Consider the following 23,128-nt stretch of genomic DNA (forward strand, 5'->3'; position numbering starts at 1 on the left):
AATATGTTTCTGTTTTAAGCTAAGTGTTTTTACAAAAGAATCAAAAAGTTTTAAAATTAAAAAGTTTATAAAGAAAAAAGTTATGGTAAGCTAAGTTAAATTTATTATTTAAGGGGAAAAAATAGGATGGGTGCAGTGGCTCACACTTTTAAGCCCAACAATTTGGGAGGCTTAGAAAAGAGGATTGACTCCAGGAGTTCGTGACCAGCCTTGGCAACATGGTGAAACCTCATCGCTACTAAAAATGCAAAACATTAGCTGAATGTGTTGGCACATGCCTGTAGTCCCAGCTACTTGGGAGACTGAGGTGGGAGGATTTCTTATGGCCAAGAGGTGAAGGGCAGAGGTTGTGGTGAACTGTGATTGTGATTCCAGCCTGGATGACAGAGCAGAACTCTGTCTCCAAAAATAAAAATGGAAAGAAAAAAGAAAAAAAATTGTTTTAAAATACACTTAATGTAACCTAAGTATACAATGTTTATAAGGCCTACAGTAGTGTACAGTAATTTCCTAGGCCTTCACATTCACTCAGCACTCACTCACCGACTCACCTAGAGAAACTTCCAGTCCTGCAAGCTCCATTTATGGTGCCCTATACTAGCATACCATATTTAATCTTTGATATCAAATTTTTATTGTACCTTTTCTATGTTTAGATATGCTTAGACACACAAATACCAGTGTGTTACAATTGCCTATAGTATTCAGTACAGCAACACCCTGTATTGATTTACAACTTAGGAGCAAAAGCTTATTCCATATAGCCTAAGTGTGTAGTAAGTTATACCCTCTAGATTTGTGTAAGTACACTCTATGATGTTTGCGTAAAGATGGATTTGCCTAATGACACATTTCTCAGAAAGTGCCCTTGTTGTTAAGTGATGCATAACTGCTACTCTTAGCATGGTAGACCAGACTTCACCCATACCATGCTTTTACAGTCCCTCACTGCACAAAGTAAAATGGTTTTGGTGTCAAGCATAGCAAAGTGGTAAGAAAAGCATCAGAGTCATTGTAACTCTGAAATCACAAGAGATTTACAGGTCAAATTTATGACACAGATGTTTCCAAACACATTGAGAGGTTTATTATTGAAAGCAGTTCCATTAGTAGTTAGGTGCCTGGGATAAGAAAATCTAAATCTTCTCTAATGAAATATATATTTATTCTATTAATATTTCTCAAATAATATACTTTCTAAAGATAATAAGCAGTGTACAATGTACAGTTCAAATAAATGAAGCTTAAGAGAAAAATGAAAATGTGAAAGAGACGCTTCAGGATCAACTAAGAGCAGAAGAAAGCTAAGAATCCAAATATTAGAAGGTGAAACATAGAATCTGAAATAAAGATACACTTGAATGTTTCTTCAGGGGGCAGGAAGCTATAAATATGAGTAAGGGGATTTGAAAAGGAGTCAAGTAGAACTTCTAAAAAGAAAAATATAATACTTATAATTTAAAATATCATATATGGAGTTAATAGCATTTTAGATACAGATGAAGGAAAAATTAATTAACTGAAAGATAAGGCAAAAGGGATTTTCTAGAATGCAACATGGATAGAAACAGAGATGAACAATGTAAACCAAATAGTCAAGACTCTTCAAGGTGGAGTAATAATGTCTAACTTACGTCTGATTGGAATGCCAGAGAAGGGGAATATAGAGGAGAGATATGTTTGAAGAGATAATGACTAGGATATAACTAGAACTGATGAAAGATACCAATTTGTATACACACAAGAAACTGAGACTCCAAATGAAGATAAATTAGGGCATCCCCACATTGACACACCAAAGTGAAAATTCAGAACATAAAAAGGAAAGGCATGGAAGACTCCCACAAACAATGTTGGGTGAGAGAAACACAATGCAAAGAATTTACATATTATGCATCCATTCACATAAAATTCAAAATCAAAACTGAACTCGATTGTTTAAGGATGTATAAATAAGTGGTAAAATTATAAAGCAAGTAAGAAAATGATAAATAGAAACATCAAGAGTGGTTATTTCTATAAAGAAGGGAAAAAATTATAACTGAGAAGTAGGCAGGTAGAGGATTCTGAGATGCTGGAAAATATTCTATTTCCTGACCCAGCTGGTGGGTAAATGGGTATTTCTTGTATAATAATTTTTTAAACTATACATTTGTGTTTTATGTATTTATTTAGTACACTATGTCTCCAAATTTAAAGATGAAACCAACTAATTTACTTTCACTGAATGAACTAAAATTGTCCTGAAAACATTTGGTAATACATTTCCCAAATGTCTGAATTTCTCATCTCAGTTTTAGTTGTTGATTTTCTCCAGCCTGTCAACTAGGGCATATGGTTTAATAAATATAAATGGTTCACAGATAATGAATAAGCCATTCATTTCCACTTAACATTGCTACATCATGCCTTTTCAGTTTTAACATCACAATTAAGACTATACATTTAATAAAATTATGAGACTTTAAACTTAGATTGTTGGACACAGAGATACACTGAGAAGTAAAGAAGATCAGCAGGTCTGGTGCAGATAATTATTTAAAGTTTGACATATTTATTTAAACTTCTTGTAAAACATACAGATGGAAATGTTCAATAGATGGTTGCAAATACTGATCCAAATCTCAGAAGAGACTGGGGGGTCAGAAACAGATTTGTAAGTCATCTGCTGAGAGGCCATCTGTATTTGTTTTCTAGGACTGCCAAAACCACAGACTGGATGGCTTAAACACTGAAATTTATTTTGGCTAGAAGTCTGAGTTCAAGGTATTGTCAGTGTTGGCTCCTTCTGAGGGTTGTGAGGGAACTATTTGTTCCAGGCCTCTCTCCTTGGCTTGTAGGTGACTGTCTTCTTCCTGTGTCTCAACATCGTCTTCCCCCTGCACCTGTCTTTGTCCAAACTTTCCCCTCTTATAAGGCACCAATCTATTGGATTAGGGTCCACCCTAATGGCCTTATTTTAATTATTTCTTTAAAGATCCTATCCACAGAGTTACATTCTGAGGCACTAGGCATTTCGACTTCAACATAGGAATTTTTTTCAATGTACAGGGAAATTTAGCCCATAACACCATCAATTAAACCCTCGGACAAGAAGACCTGGCCAATGTGCAGAGCACATTGAGAAAAGAGCTCTGAAAAAAGCCATATTCAGAAGAGACAGAAAAGGACAGAGGCTGAGAAGGAGATCGTTTAAAGAGATAATCAGTGAAGTAAAAAATGGCAGGACAGTCAATGAGGATCTATCTGGACTTAGTAAAGCAGATGAACTTGATGACGCTATATGTGGTGACCATTGATACAACAGAGTTTATGGAGTGGGAAGGAGTGGAAGACTGATTGAAGTGGGTAAAGGAGTACATCTAAAAAGGCACAATGAGAATGGAAAAACAGCAATGAACGTTAAGAACTAGAAGAGGAGATTTAGAAAGAAAGAGCTGATATAATAACTGTGTGGGTGATTGTGCAGGACAAATGATAGAGTGACCATTAAAATATGGCTTATGATTGAGCACAAGAAATCATTTCAATGATACAAATGCAGACAGAAGACGCAGGTATAGAACTTTTGTCAGGAATACAGCTTACTATAGACCTATTTACCAGGGGAAGGCCAGTGTTCAAATTCCTCTTACAATGTTATTAAGGGAAGTTCATATGGCAACTGCAAGTATCAATACCACTATAATATTCTATTCAGAACACTGACAACATTTCTCATTTATGCTTTTATAAAATCACTATCTGAAAGTCCATTCCAACATTGTGAATTTCTTCTGCATACTAAATACTACTCTAGGAAAATTTAAATTGGAGGAGATAAATCACTTTAGAAAATTATTTATTGTTTACATCTAATAACTACTATTTATGTTTTACATAATTAATGTCAATTTAAATAATATTTATTTTAAAATTTAATTGTACTTTTACTTCTCTTGGAATGAAACTTTCCATATAACAAAAATTTTTTAAATTTTCAGACAATCCGTTTTCAAATGTAATTTCAGCTCATAATGTATAGAAAATGGGGAGCTTCTTTCTCACAATCCAAATAGATATTATTTAGCATTTTCTGTATTTTCTCCTGTCAAAACGTTTCATAAAAACAAACTGACTTACAGGGAGGGGAAAAACACACACTGGGCCTGTTGTGGGGCGGAGGGAGGGAGAGCATTAGGATAAATAGCTAATACCTAGGTGATGGGTTGATAGGTGCAGCAAACCACTATGGCACACGTTTACCTACATAATAAGCCTACGCAACCTGCACATGTTTCCAGGAACTTAAAATAAAATAAAATAAAATTTAAAAAATGCCTTGCACATACTGATGCTATTGTTCTTTCAACAGTTGACGTTTTCTCTGGCATTGTATCTTTAAGTGTGCAAACACTTAAGCCACATTATTTTATTTTATTTTATTTTATTTTATTTTATTTTATTTTATTTTTATTGAGACGGAGTCTTTGCTCTGTCGCCCAGGCTGGAATGCAGTGGCGCGATCTCGGCTCACTGCAAGCTCCGCCTCCCGGGTTTACGCCATTCTCCTGCCTCAGCCTCCCGAGTAGCTGGGACTATAGACGCCCGCCACATCGCCCGGCTAATTTTTTGTATATTTAGTAGAGACGGGGTTTCACCGTGTTGGCCAGGATGGTCTCAATCTCCTGACCTCGTGATCCGCCCGTCTCGGCCTCCCAAAGTGCTGGGATTACAGGTTTGAGCCACCGCGCCCGGACTAGCCACATCATTTTAAAACAAGAAGGAGATGTTTGACTATTGTTCTTTCTGATGGATATGCTTTTAATCTATGTATAGAAGTTATGCGGTATATGTTTTCATATTATTAGATGACTTTATCCCATTGATATATTGTTACAAAAGAGGTAAATGCTTAATGTCCTTGTAAAACAAGCTACCTAGTGAGAAGTTTCTGAACAAAATGAATCATTTCCTAAAAAAAAAATATTTTAAAGCATCCTATTTAACATTTGCTAAGTTGATAGTATTAATTCATGTATATATATTATATACTTTTTCTATTATGTTATCAATTACACGTGCTTTGAAATCTGAGAGATAAAGCTTTCATACATATCATCAAATTAACAGGGTCTTCATGGAAGTTTTAAAATACTCATAGAAAAGCAACAAATATAAATATAATATGCTGCCATTTTATTATTATCTTGACTTTCAGTTCCAATGTAAACCAAATTTTATCTATGGTTATTAACATTGCAGTATAGAAGTTCTAGAAAGCATCATTAAAACTTAGTGATTATTTTTCACTACTAGACAATTTTGAACTGTTAAAATCAAACAAAGACTGTTAACACCACCAGTATATTTGTCCTTTGTGGTAACTCATTGAGGGTGAATCTAGGCTAGAAGTTTCTAATAGTGGGAACCTCTTCTTATCCATCATGTATTCCCAGTTTAAGTGCTGTGTGAAATAACTGCAAGTTGTATTAAACTGAATCATGTCTCAATGTAAATATCTGCAATAATAAAACCTATTTAAGAATTGGTTTTTTGAATAGATTATTTAAGTCTATTTAAGACTAAATGACTATTATGACTATTACTATTGCCATTGTTATTTAATGTGACTTTTTTTTTTGAGATAGAGTCTCACTCTGTCACCCTGGCTAGAGCGCAGTGGCGCAATCTCAGCTCACTGCAACCTCTGCCTCCCGGGTGCAAGCGATTCTCCTGCCTCAGCCTCCCGAGAAGCTGGGATTACAGGTGCCTGCCACTAAGCCCAGCTAATATTTGGAATTTTTTTAGTGGAGACGGGGTTTCACCATGTTGGACAGGCTTGTCTCAAACTCTTGACCTCAGGATCTGCCTTCCCTTGGCCTCTCAAAGTTCTGGGATTACAGGTGTGAGCCACTGTGCCCAACCTTAATGTAACCTATTTTTGAGCCCAATAAAATTATTCACTAAATCAATCATTCAATATTTATTAAGCACTTATTTGTGCCAAGTTCTCTTCCGGGCATTGAGACTCAGGAGTGAACAAACATGCAGAGATCCCTACCCTAATCAAATTTACATTCTCCTGCTAAAGACAGATAGTAAACACGTGTAGTAAATAGATTACATTAAGATGTATACATCAACTGGTGGTGAGTGCTACAGAAACACAAAACAGAAAATAGGTATAGGGAAGGAGTGGAGTGGGGTGATATTTATAGTTGAAAGTAAGGTATTCAGGAAAGGTCTTCATGTGAAATTAGTATTTGAGCAAAGACATAAATGGGGTGAGGACGTGAAATCTGGGAGAATTAGCAATTACACAAAAGTATAAAAGGGTCGGCAAGAAATTTAAAAGTCTTTTAATTTATTTCAGAATTTGGTATAGAATATTGATAATATAATCTTGTTATGTTATCTATCCATCTTCTTAGACATCTGCTTAAAACATATGCAAATTATCCACATTTTAAATCACTTACATATAGAGAGGTTTTACCTCATTAAAGCCAAAGTCTAATTATAACTCTGAAAAAGTTATTTTGGAGGAAGAACTAATTATAGTACACAGAAGTGTGGCAGGCCAGGCCTCACTAACGCAGGCCTCCATAACAACTATTTCAGTGCTGACTGAGCCGTGAAGTTCAATATTAAAAGCCAGTGCCCTTAGACAAAGGCCGAGATGTAACAAAAGCCCATCATTAGTTTTACCTAGGGGTTTCCTGGGCCTTAAAGCATGACAAAATAATGAAGAAATTCTTAACAGGACCACTGAAGACTAAATAAATTTTATTGTGGGTCTAAAGAGACTCCCCAGGCCTCCATAAACAAGTTTATTGGGAGTCTGAAGGAACTCCTCAAACCTCTGAGATTTAGTAGGAGACAAGAGTAATCACCCCAGCTCCTGGACCTATTCAGATTAAGTAAATTTACTGAGGCTTCACAGGAATGCCTTCAGGACTCAGATGTTAGTTAGAGATTAAAATAAATTTGGCTGGGTGTGGTGACTCATGCCTCTAATCCCGTCACTTTGGGAGGCCAAGGCACGCAGATCACGAGGTCAGGAGATTGAGACCATCCTGGCTAACACAGTGAAACCCCATCTCTACTAAAAATACAAAAAATTAGCTGGGTGTGGTGGCACATGCCTGTAGTCCCAGCTACTCAGGAGGCTGAGGCAGGAGAATTGCTTGAACCCAGGGGGTGGAGGTTGCATTGAACTGAGATTGCACCACTGTACTCCAGCCTGGGCGACAGAGCAAGACATCATCTTGAAAAAAAAAAAAAAAAAAGAGGTTAATCACTTGTCTTTAGATTAATGCACACTTACACATAGACATATAGTTTATATAGTATATAGATTAAGGTATATAAGCTCTCAAAAAATTTGTAATTTGGAGTTGGCCTGGTGATGGTTTCCAGGACTTCTCCCTGTAACTGGTTGCAGAAATTAAAACTCTCTTCCTCCCCAGTTCAACTGCATCTCATTATTGGGCCACGAGAAACAGCAGCCCAATCCTCAGTTTGGTCTGGGAACAGAAGTAAATACTAGCTATTTGTAAAATATGTCATAAAAATCTGAGTTTTAGTGAAGTAAGGGAGCATATTGTGTGGATATCTGAAGAGGGTATTCTAAGGAGCAGAAGTAGCAGTATAAAGGTGGGATGGTATAGTAGTCTGTTCTTTCACTGTTAATGAATACTTAACTGAGACTGGGTTATTTATAAAGGAAAGAGGTTTATTTGACTTACAGTTCAGCTAGGCTGGGGAGGCCTCAGGAAACTTACAATCATGGCGAAAGTGAGAGAAAGGACTAGCTGAATTTCCTACAAGAATTCCTAAGCCTAGCTGGGGAAGGTGATTACAGCCACCTTTAAACATGAGGCTTGTAACTCAGCTCACACCCAAACAATCAGGTAGTAAAGAGGGCTCACTAAAATACAAATTAAGCTAAGAGCAGGAGGTAAAGAAATAGTCAAATCATCTATTGCCTGAGAGCACAAAGGGAGGGACAATGATTGGGATATAAACCCAGGGCATTTGAGCTGGCAGTGGCAACGCCCTTTGGGTTCCCTCCCATTGTATGGGAGCTCTGTTTTCACTGTTAAATCTTGCAACTCCACACTCTTCTGGTCCCTGTTTGTTCCATCTGGAGCTGAGCTTTCACTTGCCACCAACCACTGCTGAATGCTGCTGTCACAGACCCACAGTTAAATCCCACCCCGATCTGGCAAGGTGTCTGCTGTGCTTCTGATCCAGGGAGGCGCCCATTGCTGCTCCTTGTCAGGCTAGAGGCTCACCATTGTTCCTGTGCAGCTAAGTGCCCAGGTTCATCATAATTAAGCTGAACACTAGTCTCTGGGTTCCACGTTCTCTTCCATGACCCACAGCTTCTAATACAGCTATAACAATAACACTCACCACACGGACCAAGGTTCCATTCCTTGGAATCCATGAGGCCAAGAACCCCAGGTCAGAGAACAAAAGACTTGCTGCCATCTTGGGAGCGGCTGCCACCATCTTGGGAGCAGCCCGCCACCATCTTGGGAGCAGCCCGCCACCATCTTGGGAGCTCTAAGAACAAAGACCCTCTGGTAACATCTGGTGGCCTGTATGGGGATTCTCCAAAGCGGTGAGTAATATTGGACCACTTTCGCTTGCTATTCTGTCCTATTCTTCCTCAGAATTGGAGGAAATACCAGGCACCTGTATTAGCATGGCCACCAGACTTAAGACTCAGGTGTGAGGCTTCCTGGAAAAAGGCTTTCTAACAACCCTCAACCCTTCTGGGTTGGGAGCATTGGTCTGCCTGGAACCAGCTTCTGCTTTCCTAATTTCCTGGGGGAAGCTGAGGGCCAACTAGAGGCAGAAAGCTGTCATTCTGAACACTTTCATGGCACAACCAGAAGTCTCTACTCCACAGTCGCCCATGTGTGTGCCCCTACCTTTCCTTCTGACCCATACCTCCTTGGTCCTGACCATGATTTTCTTGAAAGTGTAGCCCTAAAATTCTCCTTACCTCTGAATCTACTTCCTCCAATCCCTGCCTCCTAGGTACTAATGCTTCAGACTTTCATTTCCTATCCCAAGTACTAGAGCAAGTTGTATCTCCAAAGAGATCTAAGGAAGCTCAATGCTGCATCCTTAAGCATCTAGGCTATGAATCCAGGGAGTCTTGCCCCTGGTGTCCCTCCTAATTTAGGTATACAGCTCTTGACATGGGCAGTTATGTGGGACCCGTTCCCCATCACCCTTGCCAGGGCCACAAGTTTGTAAATGGCTAGGAGGATTGCTCTCTCATTGTGCAAGATGCTCTCCTCCCCCAATTCCTACCCAGCTTACCCCGCTCTCCCAATACAATCTCCAAGTCTTGATTCCTTGGCCAGGGCCTTAGAACTGATGACCCAGTACTTTAACAGCTGGAATTGGGTCTACAACAACATAATAGATCAGGATGAAAGCAAATTGAGTAAATTAAAGGAAAAAGAGAGAAGGCAGAGAGAGGGAGAGAGAAAAGAGAGTAAGAGAGAAAAAGGGAGAGAGAGAGAGAAAGGCAGAAAGACAAAAGAAAGAAAGAGAGAAAAAAGGGAAAAGCGGGGGGGAGGGGAGAGAGAAAGATAGAAGTAGTAAAGAATAAACAGTGTGCCCTATTCCTTTAAAAGCCAGAGTAAATTTAAAACCTATAATTGATAATTGAAGGTCTTCTCCATGACCCTGTAACACTCCAATACTACCTTGCTGTCAGTGTAAACAAGGACATAGCCCAAAAACACTGAGACCACTGACTATCCGTAGCCGTCCTATCAAAAATCCTTCACCCAGTAACCCATGGATGGACCAAATGCATTCAATCTGTAGTGGCAACTGCTTTGCTAACAGAAGAAAGTCAAAAAATAACTTTTAGAGGAAACCTCATTGTGAGCATACCTCACAAGTTCAGAGCTATTCTAAGTCAAAAATGTTAGCTTACTAACTCAAAAATCTTAAAGTATAGGACTATTCTGTTAGAAAAAGGTGATTTAACACTAAGCACTGATAATTCCCTTAAACCAGCAAATTTCCTAACAGGAGATTTAAATCTTAATTATCATGCAAAGGTCCAACCAAACCTAGGAGGAACTCCCTTCAGGACAGGGCAATAGATGGTTCCTCCTGGGTGATTGAAGAAAAAAACACAATTGGTATTCAGTAATTGGAGGAAACTCTTGTAAAAGTAGAGTTAGGAAAATTGCCTGATAATTGGTCTGCTCAAATGTGCGAGCTGTTTGCACTCAGTCAAGCCTTAAAGTACTTACAAAACCCGCAAACCCATCTTTTTCTCCTCACTCTCCTTCTCATAGGAAAAAGGCATAGGATAAACAGGATCCATCTCTCGTATTTTGTACCCAAAAGGACTTAATCCAGGACAACAAAAAGTTTAAGATCGATAATTAGGGCATATTCCTACAAAGGAAAAGAAGAACAAAAGCCCTGGTGGGCAAAAACTGTATCTCAATCCTGACTCAAAAGGTTACCTACACAATCTCTGAAACGAATTTGCATAAAACTGTTGTTTATGGGAATGCATCTTGATGGGGCAACTGGGTTGTTATGAAATACTCAAAAACCCAGCCCAGCTGTAGAAGTCACCCCTGAACACAAAGGCAATGTTGGGCACGCTGGTAAAGGACCACTAGAATCCAGCAGCCTGGACCCCTTTCTTTGTTGTCAAGAAAGGTGAGAAAACAGGTGCAGGACTGCTACATCAGTGAGCACAACTAATCTGATAAACAGAGGTCCATGGGTGGTTATGCACCCTGGAAAGGAAGAAGCATTAGGACCACAGAGGATGCTCTCAGACTGATGCTCATTGGAAAATGACTAGGGGTGCTGGCATCCCTATGTTCCTTTTTCAGACGGGAAACATTCTCCCCAAGGCAAAAGAGCCCCTAAGATGTATTCTGGAGAATTTGGCCCAGCCAGAGTGCCAATTTTCATTTGCTTTTCAGACTTGAAGCAAATGAAAATAGACCTAGGTAAATTTTCAGATAACCCTGATGGCTATATTTATGTTTTACAAGGGTTAGGACAATCCTTTGATCTGACATGGAAAGATATAATGTTACTGCTACATCAGACACTAGCCCCAAATGAGAGAAGTGCTGCCATACCTGCAGCCCAAGAGTTTGGCAGTCTCTGGTATCTCAGCCAGGTCAATAATAGGATGACAGCAGAGGAAAGAGAAAAATTCCCCACAGGCCAGCAGACAGTTCCCAGTGTAGACCTTCACTGGGACGCAGAATCAAAACATGGAGATTGGTGCCACATACATTTGCTAACTTGCGTGCTAGAAGGACTAAGGAAAACTAGGAGGAAGCCTATGAATTATTCAATGATGTCCACTATAACACAGGGAAAGGAAGAAAATCCTAATGCCTTTCTGGAGAGACTAAGGGAGGCATCGAGGAAGCATACCTCTCTGTCACCTGACTCTACTGAAGGCCAACTAATCTTAAAGTATAAGTTGATCACTCAGTCAGCTGCAGACATTAGAAAAAAACTTCAGAAGTCCACCTTAGACTTGGAACAAAACTTGGAAACCCTATTGAACTTGGCAACCTCGGTTTTTTATAATAGAGATCAGGAGGAGCAGGCAGAATGGGACAAACAGTAGAAGAAAAAGGCCACTGCTTCAGGCATGGCCCTCAGGCAAGTGGACTTTACAGGCTCTGGAACAGGGAAAGGCTGGGCAAATAAAATGCCTAATAGGGGTTGCTTCCAGTGCAGTCTACAAGGACACTTCAAAAAAGATTGTCCAAATAGAAATAAGATGCCCCCATCGTCCATGCCCCTTATGTCAAGGGAATCACTGGAAGGCCCACTGCCCCAGGGGACGAAGGTCCTCTGAGTCAGAAGCCACTAACCAGATAATCCGGCAGCAGGACTGAGGGTGCTTGGGGCAAGCGCCAGGCCATGCCATCACCCTCACAGAGCCCTGGGTATGCTTGACCATTGAGCGCCAGGGGGTTAACTGTCTCCTGGACACTGGCGCCCCCTTCTCAGTCTTACTCTCTTGTCCTGGACAACTGTCCTCTACATCTGTCACTATCCGAGGGGTCCTAGGACAGGCAGTCACTAGATACTTCTCCCAGCCACTAAGTTGTGACTGGGGAACTTTACTCTTTTCACATGTCTTTCTAATTATCCTGAAAGCACCACTCCTTTGTTAGGGAGAGACATCCTAGCAAAAGCAGGGGCCATTATACACCTGAGCACAGGAGAAGGAACACTCATTTGTTGTCCCCTACTTGAGGAAGGAATTAATCCTGAAGTCTGGGCAACAGAAGGACAATATGGACAAACGAAGTATGCCCATCCTGTTCAAGCTAAACTAAAGGATTCTGCCTCCTTTTCCTACAAAGGTGGAGACCCAACAAGGGCTCCAAAAGATTGTTAAAGACCTAAAAGCCCAAGGCCTAGTAAAACCATGCAATAGCCCCTACAATACTCCAATTTTAGGAGTACAGAAACCCAACTGACAGTGGAGGTTAGTGCAAGATCTCAGGATTATCAGTAAGGCTGATGTCCCTCTACACCCAACTGCACCGAACCCTTATACCCTGCTTTCCCAAATACCAGAGAAAGAGAGTGGTTTATAGTCCCAGACCTTAAGGATGCCTTTTTCTGCATCCCTGTATCTTTAACCTCCTTGTTAAGTTTGTGTCTTCCAGAATCAAAGCTGTAAAAGTACAAATGGCTCTTCAGATGGAGCCCCAGATGCAGTCTATGACTAAGATCTACTGTGGACCCCTGGGCCAGCCTGATAGCCCATGCTCCAATGTTGATAACATTGAAGGTACCCCTCTCAAGGAAATGTCAACTGCATGACCCCTGCTATGCTCTAATTCAGTAGGAAGCAGTTAGAGTGGTTGTTGGCCAACCTCTCCAACAGCACTTGGGTTTTCCTGTTGAGAGGGAGTACTGAGAGACAGGACTAGCTGAATTTCCTATAAGAATTCCTAAGCCTAGCTGGGGAAGGTGTGGCACCCACCTTTAAACACAGGGATGGTAACTCAGCTCACATCCAACCAATCAGATAGTAAAGAGTGGTCACTAAAATGCAAATTAGGCTAAGAGCAGGAGGTAAAGAAATAGTCAAATCATCTATTGCCTGAGAGCACAAGGGGAGGGACAATGATCGGGATACAAACCCAGAGCATTCGAACCAGTAGTGGCAACCCCCTTTGGGTTCCCTCCCATTGTATGGGAGCTCTGTTTTCACTCCATTAAATCTAGCAACTGTACACTCTTCTGGTCCATGTTTGTTCCAGCTCAAGCTAAGCTTTCGCTCACTGTCAACCATGGTTGAATGCCACTGTCGTAGACCCGCCATTGACTCCCACCCCTCCAGATCTGGGAGGGTGTCCTCTGTGCTTCTGATTTAGCAAGGCGTCATTGCCACTCCCTATCACACTAGAGGCTCACTATTGTTCCTGTGCAGCTAAGTGCGCAGATTCATCCTAATCAAGCTGAACACTAGTCACTGGGTTCCACTGTTCTCTTCTGTGACCCACGGCTTCTAGTAGAGCTATAACACTCACTGCATGGCCCACAGTTCCATTCCTTGGAATCTGTGAGGCCAAGAAGCCAAGATCAGAGAACAAAAGGCTTGCTGCCATCTTGGAAATGGCCCACCCCATCTTGGGAGCAGCCTGCCACCACCTTGAGAGCCCTAGGAACTGAATTTCCTATAGAATTTTGTTACCCTCTGGTAACAAAAGGAGACACAAACATATCCTTCTCCACGTGGTGGTAGGAAGAAGTGCCCAGCAAAGGGGTAAAGGCCCTTATAAAATCATCAGATATCATGATAATTTGTTCACTGTCACAAGAACAGCATGGAGGACCACCCCCATGATTAAATTACCTCCCACTGGGTCCCTCCTACAACATAGGGGGATTATGGGAACTACAATTCAAGATGAGATTTGGGTGGGGACACAGCCAAACCGTATCAGATTCTGAGTGTGATTCTGAGGTATGATTGTACCTGGTGAGCTCCACCAATAGAAGGGAGGCCTCTGGGGCTGGAGTGGAGACAATAAGAGTAGGTAGGTAGAAGGTGAGATGAGAGAGTTGGGGCTGATGGAGCAGGACCTTGTAAGCCATGTTAATGGTGTTGTTTTTATTTTGAATGAAATAAGGCCATGAGAGTTTTGAGTGGAGAAACACAGGATAAAAGCCAGTTTGCACAGGACCATGCTGGCTGATGTCCTGAGATTAGCCACAGTGAATAAGTAGATAAGTAGAGAGACTAGCTGAAAGTCCATTATGGTAATCTAGGCCAGAGGTGATGGCAGCATAAATGAGGGGTATCAGGGTGGTGGTAGTGGGGGTGCTGAGAAGAGGTTGGACTCAAGATGAAAGTGAAAATTAAGAGGATTTTCTGATGGAATGAATAGGGGATGGGTGAAAGAAAAAGAGGAGCCAAGGATGGCTCCAAATTGTGGGTAGAGGTAACTGGAAGAACAGAGGCTCCATTAACTGAGATGAAAAGACATTGGGAGAAGCACTTCTGTGGAAGGGATGGAACATGGCATTGGAGTTTCATGTTGGACACATTGAGATTCAGCTGCTTAGCAGACATTCAAGTGAAGATGATTAATATGAGCCTGGAGCTCAGAGGAAAAGGCCAGGCTAGATATATAAACTTGAAAGTAACGAGCATATGCATGGTATTTAAATTCATAGAATTTGAATAGAATCCCTCCCAAGGAGTGAATAACAAAAAGAGAGATGCAAATTTGAACCTCAGGGTCCTCATGTTAACAGGCCTTGGGATATGAGAAGGAATCAACAGAGGATAAAAAGGAACAACAAAGGAAATAGAAAAAAACTTGGAATTTGCAGAAGTGATACAAGGTGTACTGAAAAGCAGGAATTGATCAACTGTGTTCAATGCTGTTGTTGAGAGGTTAATAAAAGAAGGACTGAAAACTGACCATTAGATTCACAAAAGGGGATCAATCACCAGTGTCCTTGCCAAGGGCACATCTTCTGGAGTGATGGAGTGAAAACTTGAAGGAACAAAGTTCATGAGTGAATCCATGAGCACGAATACCTCTTTTGTGATATTTAATCATTAAAGGGAACAGATAAATGGGAAGAGAGCCAGAAAGGAAGTGAGTTCCACAGTTTTTTTTAAACAGCTTTATTGAGATATAATTCACATTTCATAGCGTCGTTTCATATACATATTTATTTATTTTGAGTTAGGAGAAATAAGCTCATGCATTTATACTGTTGAGAATAATCCAAAAGGGGGGAAAACCTAGAGATGAATGAATTGCTGGCATAATATTCTTGGATGGAATCCAGTATACAAATGAAAGAGTTGGCCTTTGATAGTGGTACAGAGAGTTCATCTGGATAAATAAGAAGGTAGGTAATTGAGTAGAAATCTGGTAGAGTTTTATTTTGATAGCTTTTGTTTTCTCAGTAAAACTGGAAATAATGCTGTTAACAGAAAGGGATGATGGGAAAGAGGTGTTGGATGCTGAGAGGAGAGAAGATATGAAATGGAAGAGTGTGACAGCAAATGGACTAGAAAATATAATTGCCTAGCTGTCTTAAGGGTCAATTTGGGGTAATGAATTTAAGAGAGACAAGTTAGCATGTGGTTCATAGATGAATCAGTTGTGTTCATCTGCATAGTGTAGTTGGGAACAGGAAAGAGTTTAATTTAAGCCATGGTTAGGGTTGTGCCAAGCAAGAGTAATGAAATGTTCCCTGATTCTTCTAAGCTAAAAGTAATCTCACCTTCCTTGGAGCTTCCATACCATTTCCATTCAATCTTGCTTATTGAAATGTTCTATCTTGCATATATTCTTAGTTGCTTAACAGCCCCTGATAACTTTGTATCATTCTAGTCTCTTACATGTCTAAGCCTACTGTGAAGCATATAGCAGAATAATTATGTCATAATAATCATCTAAAAAATGGGTTTCCTGGGATTAAATCTTCTTCACAATGAAGTCATGTATGATAAAGAAAAGAACATCATCAATGGCAGTGTTACTGTGAGTCACATGGCTCAATGGATAATATAGTTCCCTCTGAACTATATTTTTTTCTATGTTGGAGAAAAGTCCTTTATGTACCATCTTAATAAATTTGTGAATCATTGAAAGAAACAAGGCTGAGTTTTGGAAAAATGACAAAGTCAGTGAGTCAGTTGTTATTCTCTTTAACCTCCATTTGTTACCTCTTTCTCTGTTCTTGGAGTGAGTCCTCTTCTCCAGCACTAAAATATCTATTGTTTACCATCTCCAAAAGCCTGACTCAGAAAAAGCTCTGATACTTATACTGGTATCAGATTTAATATTGCACGGCCTTCAGTAAATGTGCCACCTTAATCAGGCAAATGCAATTAAAATGTTTAAATCTGTTAAATTCTGTCCCCTTTGGAAATAATTTAAGACTAAACAAATAGACTAAACAGATTTGGCCAGCCAAGGAGCATGTGTAATAGCACTCAATATGTATTGGTGAGGCCCTCTGAAAAGGTAGGAATTATTTATTTGTTCTTAGTTAGTTGAGTCATGAGTGGATAAAGGGAAAGAAAAAAGATGTTGGTCCATACCTTTTCCCCCTTTCCTGGATTCTTCTGCTTTTCTGGGGAGAATAATCTAAGGACTGCTTTCACTTTAGCTGCTGAAGTCTTTCCTTGGTAGCAGCTGGGAGCAGATGAGGAGCAAATGGCATCATTGAAGCTGTGGAGTTGGCCTTTCCATTTTCCAGGTCCAGCTGACTGGCCCAAGAGATTCCTCCCTTGTCAATCCTCTCTACCCTGTTCATCATAGACCAGACCAGAACTTCTTTGAGATTCTAACTTGAACTTATCTCTTTACCCAGGATATCTAGATATGTATTGATGAATGACATTTTCTATTTAAATTTGTTTTGTCCTAAAACATTCTTTTATGTTGTTTTCATTTTAATATATTTTCTAATTATTTATATATCTTATTATAAAATAAAAACATATCATTAGAGTTTTACATATCCTTTTGAATTATAAAGCTGTTACTGTATATTTATACATCTTAGTGCATCTATACCTATACTTGTGCAATACATTTCTCTAACATATTGGTAAGTAAAGAGTTCTTTGTTTCAAAGTAGGTTAATGTTTAAAACACATTTTGTTGTTAAGGGAAAGACAATTACAATATTTAATCACAATATTTGAGTTTCTTGAGGTATTAAGACTTCTGCAGTGATTAATGGAGGACAGATAAATGTGTGTATCCTCAGCTTATTTAGTTTTTAATCCTGGGGCTTTTAGTTCCTGGCTTTGCTGTTTGCACAGGGTGGCAAGAAGGCATGTTCTGGGTTTGGTATGAGCTGGCTTTGGTCCAAGATAGAGGATGTCATAGGAGTAAGGCACTAAACTGGCTGAAAGTGGATTTCATCTTTGGCAGGCTATGACATTTACCTTTGCTCTCTCGTCACCAAGTTTACCACACCTAGCCCATGATGGCAGACACTGGGATGAGTGGATATAAAAACCAATGTTACAGGGGCCCTTGTGGACTTGTCTCTCCAGAATGACTATGCTCCATTTCTAGGTCTCAAATCACAACCATGAATTTGATCTTATGGTACTTGGTTGTGGCTCTTTGGTGCTTCTGCAAAGGTAAGAAACTAATTTAAAGAATTCTTTCAAATGTGGTGACCCCAAGTATATATTTGTTTAAATGTTTAGTGTTCTGTACATCAAACATTTTTCTTCCTAGCAATCTTTCTTACACTACGCTTTAAAGTAGGATAAGAAAACTGGATTTTTCATCTTACTGTGTATTACCTCAGCTTTAACAATCCTGTCTTAAGGGTGTAGATACAAGCACACCTTGGAGATATCTCGGGTTTGCTTCTAGATTACTGCAATAAAGTGAATATTGTGATAAAGCAGGTCACACACAGTTTTTTTGCTTCTCAACATGTATAAAAGTTATGTTTACCCTATACTGTAGACTAAGTATACAGTAGCATTATGTACAAAAAACAATGTACATATACCTCAGTTAAAAATCCTTTATTGCTAAGCAATGCTATGATCATTTGAGTTTTCACTGAGTTGTAGTCTTTTGGCTGGTGAAGGGTCTTGCCTTGATGTTGACTGCTGCTGAGTACCCAATGTGGTGGCTACTGAAGGTGGAGAGGGGGGAGCTGTGGCAATTTCTCAAAATAAGAAAGCTATGACATTTGCTACATTGATAGACTCTTCAATTCATGAAAGATTTCTCTGTAGCATGCAATGCTGCTTGGTAACATTTTACCCACAGTAGAACTTCTTTCAAAGTTGCAGTCAGTTTTCTTAAATCTTGCTACTGCTTTAGCATCTAACTTTGTCTAATAATCTAAATCCTTTGTTGTCATTTCAACTATGTTCACAGCATCTTCACCAGAAGTAGATCTCAATTAAAGAAATCACTTTCTTTGCTCATTCACAAGGGGCAACTCATCATCTGTTCAAGTTTTCTCATGAGATTGCAACAATTTGGTCACATCTTCAGGCTCCACTTTTAATTCTAGTTCTCAATGGTTACATGTGAGAAAACAGGAAAACAAAAACACCAAAAAATTGAAACCTCTTGCTCTTTCTACCACATCCACAGTTGCTTCTTCTACTGAAGTCTTGAACCCCTAAAAGTCAACTTCTTCCAAATTATTTTAATGTTGATATTTTGGCTTCCTCTCATGAATCATGAATGTGCGTCTAGAAAGGTGAATCCTTTCCAGAAGATTTTCAATTTACTTTGATTATATTCATCAGAGGGATCATTATTTAGGGCAAGCTATAACCTTAAGAAATGTATTTATTTCTTCAGTAAGAAGATGTGAAAGTCAAAATTACTCCTTTACCTGTCGGCTGCAGAATGGATGTTGTGTTAGCAGCCTGAAAACAACATTAATCTCTATGTACATCTCCATCAGAGCTCTTGAACGCTTATCAATGAGCAGTAATATTTTGAAAGGCATCTTTTGTACTGAGCACTAGATCTCAGCAATGGGCTTAAAATATTCAATAAGTCCTGTTGTAAACAGACATACTATCATCCAGGTTGAGTTATTCCATATATAGAGCATGGGCAGAACAGATTTAGCATAATTCTTAAGGGACATAGGACTTTCAGAATGGTCAATGACCAGTGTTTTTAACCTCAAGTGAGAAGCTGCATTAGACCCTAAAAAGAGAATCAGTCTGTCCTTTGAAGCTTGGAAACCAGGCATTGAGTTCTCCTCTCTAGCTACGAAAGTCCTAGATGGCATCTTCTGCCAATCGAAAACTGTTTTGTTTACAATGAAAATCTATTGTTTGGTGCAGCCACCTTCATGAATGATCTTAGCTAGATCTTCTGTTCTGAACTTGCTGCAGCTTCTTCATCAGCCCTTACTACTTCACTTTGCACTTTCATCTTGTGGAGACCGCTTGTTTCCTTAAGTTTCATGAGCTAACCTCTGCTAACTTAAAACTTCTCTTCTGTAGCTCCCTCACCTCTCTCAGACTTCAGAGAACAGAAAAGAGTTAAAGCCTTTTTTCTGGATTACGGTTTGGCTTAAGGGAATATTGTGGTTGGCTTGAGGCTACTCAAACTTTCTCCATATCAGAAATAAGGCTGTTTTGCTTTCTTATCATTCATGTGTTCGCTGGAGTAGCACTTTTAATTTCCTTCAAGAATTTTTCTTTTGCATTCACAAATTGCTGAGTGTTCAGCACAAGAGACTCAGCTTTCAGCCTGTTTCGGCTTTCCACGTGCCTTCCTCACTAAGCTTAATCATTTTGAACTTTTGATATTAAATGCAAGATCTGCCACTCTTCTTTTCATGTGAACACTTAGAGGCATTGTAGGGTTATTAATTGGCCTGATTTCAGTATTGTTGTGTCTCAGGGAAAAGGGAGGCACAAAGAGAGGGAGAGAGATGGGGGCAATGACCTGTTGGTAGAGAGGTCAGAACATAAGTCTATATTAAGTTTGCCATGTTATTGAGCATGGCTTGTGATGCCCCAAAACAATTACAAGAGCAGCATCAAAAAATCACTGATCATAGATCACCATAACAGGTATAACAATAATGATAAATTGGAAATATTGGGAGAATTATGAAAATATGTTACAAAGACCTGAAGTGAGCACGTGCTGTTGGAGAAATGGTGTCAGCAGAGTTGCTAGTCACAGGGTTGCCACAAATCTTCAATTTGTAAAGCACACAATATATGTAAACATCAGTAAAGTAAAGCACAATAAAATGAAAGATGCTTTTAAATATATGTATACACATTTAGATATATTTGTTTAGCAGCTGCCTAGAACTATTACTAAGCAGATCACGCAACATACATTCAGTGTTGTTTGTTACTGATTTTCATCACAGTTTATGCTTTGATGTTTCTTTCTTGAATGCATATCCCTATTAAGACTAAAGACACAAACAGGTAATCATGTTTTTCACAAATCAAGAAATTATCACCAATTAAAAACAGGGTCATCATAAAAAACAACACTTTTAAACTAATGACTTTCCTGGATATTTTAGAAAGTCCATTAATTACTTTCACAAATTAAAGGTAAGATGTCATTCATTTGGAGAAAATTAAACATTAAGCAAAATGAAAAGTGCCTAGAAACAAAGGTTGTTCTGTTCCTGAAAAGGGCAGAAAAGATAACATTATCCAAACGTAAGGGGAAAAGTCTGCAAAGAGCAGGAGATTTTTTTCCATATCTAAACTTAAACACCTATTCTCTAAATCTGAAAGTAGAACACAAAACATACATCTTACTTTTCTCTGAGATGCCAGAATATAGAGAACTGCAATTATTTGTTATAATTAAAATAAAATGTTTCTGTGTTTAATCCAACTCTCTGGGAAATTGATGAACCATTAGAAAATGATTACTTTATGTAACAGTGATTTTCAAAATCTTACATAGTGCTTTGTTATATTCTTTTTTTCCTGTTGCATAAATGTGTTTCTTGTTTCCTAAAATGGAGCACAGAGCACATTCTTTTCNTATAGAGAACTGCAATTATTTGTTATAATTAAAATAAAATGTTTCTGTGTTTAATCCAACTCTCTGGGAAATTGATGAACCATTAGAAAATGATTACTTTATGTAACAGTGATTTTCAAAATCTTACATAGTGCTTTGTTATATTCTTTTTTTCCTGTTGCATAAATGTGTTTCTTGTTTCCTAAAAATGGAGCACAGAGCACATTCTTTTCTTTTCTTTTCTTTTTTTTTTTTTTTTTTTTGAGACGGAATCTCGCTCTGTCACCCGGGCTGGAGTGCAGTGGCGCGATCTCAGCCCACTGCAACCTCCGCCTCCCGGGCTCACGCCATTCTGCTGCCTCAACCTCCCGAGAAGCTGGGACTACAGGTGGCCGCCACCTTGCCCAGCTAAGATTTTGTATTTTTAGTAGAGACGGGGTTTCACCGTGTTCGTCAGGACGGTCTCGATTTCTTGACCTCGTGATTGCCTGCCTCGGCCTCCCAAAGTGCTGGGATTACAGGCATGAGCCACCGTGCCTGGCTGGAGCACATTATTTTCAAAGCATAACCCAGAAAATGTTTAGGGGAAATAAAAGCATGTGAAATTTAGATCAGAAAACATACTTTAGATAAACAGCTGTAGTTGTGTGAAAAAGATATAAAGTACTTGCTAATATTAATTTGTGAGCTTAATCTATTTGGTCAGGCATATTTTCAAGTCTGAGTTGGCATTGAAAATTTTGATATCAAGTATGCTGGTAGGTCTGTGTTACATAGATCATTTCCTATTAAATAGAAAAGCTGCAAAATAATAAATTACCATTAAAATATTACACTTACCAGATAAAAACAGTGGATTGCTTATATTGAATTTTAAGGAAGAATGAAAAGAAAAGAACATCTTTTCATTGTCTTAAAATATGTTATAGAGAATTATAAAATGACTTTTTTTTTTTCATTTAAAAATAGATGTGGAAGCCCTACTTTACCAACAAAAATCAGGTCAGTATCTTTCAGGAATTAATCTTTGCTTTGAAACATTATGCTGCATTGTGAGGTTGCTTTTGGAATCAGAAAATTGTGTGTCCTACACACTTGGTTTTGTGAATGAGCTCCCATGACACCCCGTTTACTCCACGTGACTCTGAACTCCCTAAGGACAGATTTTGGTCTATGCTGTTCACCCTGTATTCATAATGCCAAGAGCAGTGGCTGCAATGGAGTAGGTCCTGAGTACATCTTTGTTTTAAATGAATAAAATAAATTGGGATTATCAATACAAGATTTATTTTGCCTACAAGAATTTTCTACTTGAAAGTAACCAAATGCTTTGCAAGGTAAACTTTCCAAAATAAAACAAGGATGCCCTAACTTCTTACCAAAGAAGATGAGGAACTTCTGAAATTAGCTTAATCTTTTTTAAGGGCATGAAAATTCATGTCGATTATCATATTATATTCTATACAATGATGCCCATGGAATCTGCTGACTTGTGTAAACAGTTTGTCCCTGTTCCAGAGATTGTTTCTGAGTTTCTGTGTCTGCTTTTGATTTGCCTTTCTGTCCTCTCTCTTCTGTTCAACAACTAATTCTATATTCATAGGATCATCATGTCTACTTTTAGCAGTCAGTTCCAATTCTTACTCATTGTTTTCAGTCCACTGGGCTGAGAACACCATCGATCCAAGCTCATTAGCCTTGTACCTGTGGTAAGGATGTGCACTCTGAGTGAGGCCTCAAAAGATTTCTCCTGATGGGTACAGTGAATAAGCAAGAATTTATACATGGGCTCGATGATATCTCTATTTGCCGCAAGAGGATTTCGGGACAACTTCTTAACTTCAATCTACATTTCAGATAGTTAGAATTTTCCAGGTGTTTAACTTACATAGAGAATATTACTGTGCAGTTTTCTTTTGAAGCGTTTATATTAAGTGTCTCCAAGCCACATCTGTAAACCATTTCTTCTTAGCCTTTGGCTAAACGTGTGTGTGTGCATTTGTTTGTGCAATACATAAGATTTGGTTTTGACAACAATTTATGAGAACATATGGGAAATAATTTATCTTTTAAATGTGCTATTTACTGTTTGTCTTAATTTACCCCTTCATCTC

General features: G+C 39.0%; 1 protein-coding gene across 1 annotated transcript in view; it reads left to right on the top strand.

Annotated features, from left to right (window-relative positions):
• The first annotated feature begins 17,551 nt into the window (after nt 1-17,551).
• The window catches only part of LOC108538683 (mucin-19-like), a 29,384-nt gene continuing 23,807 nt past the window's right edge, over nt 17,552-23,128 (top strand). The window contains exons 1-2 of the mRNA XM_017886922.1: nt 17,552-17,656; nt 21,984-22,016. Coding sequence (XP_017742411.1) covers nt 17,605-17,656; nt 21,984-22,016 — 85 coding nt within the window. The 5' untranslated portion in view covers nt 17,552-17,604. The remainder of the gene's footprint in view (nt 17,657-21,983; nt 22,017-23,128) is intronic.

This window comes from Rhinopithecus bieti, unplaced genomic scaffold (assembly GCF_001698545.2).
Source record: "Rhinopithecus bieti isolate Rb0 unplaced genomic scaffold, ASM169854v2 scaffold_16691, whole genome shotgun sequence".
In the NCBI taxonomy this organism is placed as follows: domain Eukaryota; kingdom Metazoa; phylum Chordata; class Mammalia; order Primates; family Cercopithecidae; genus Rhinopithecus; species Rhinopithecus bieti.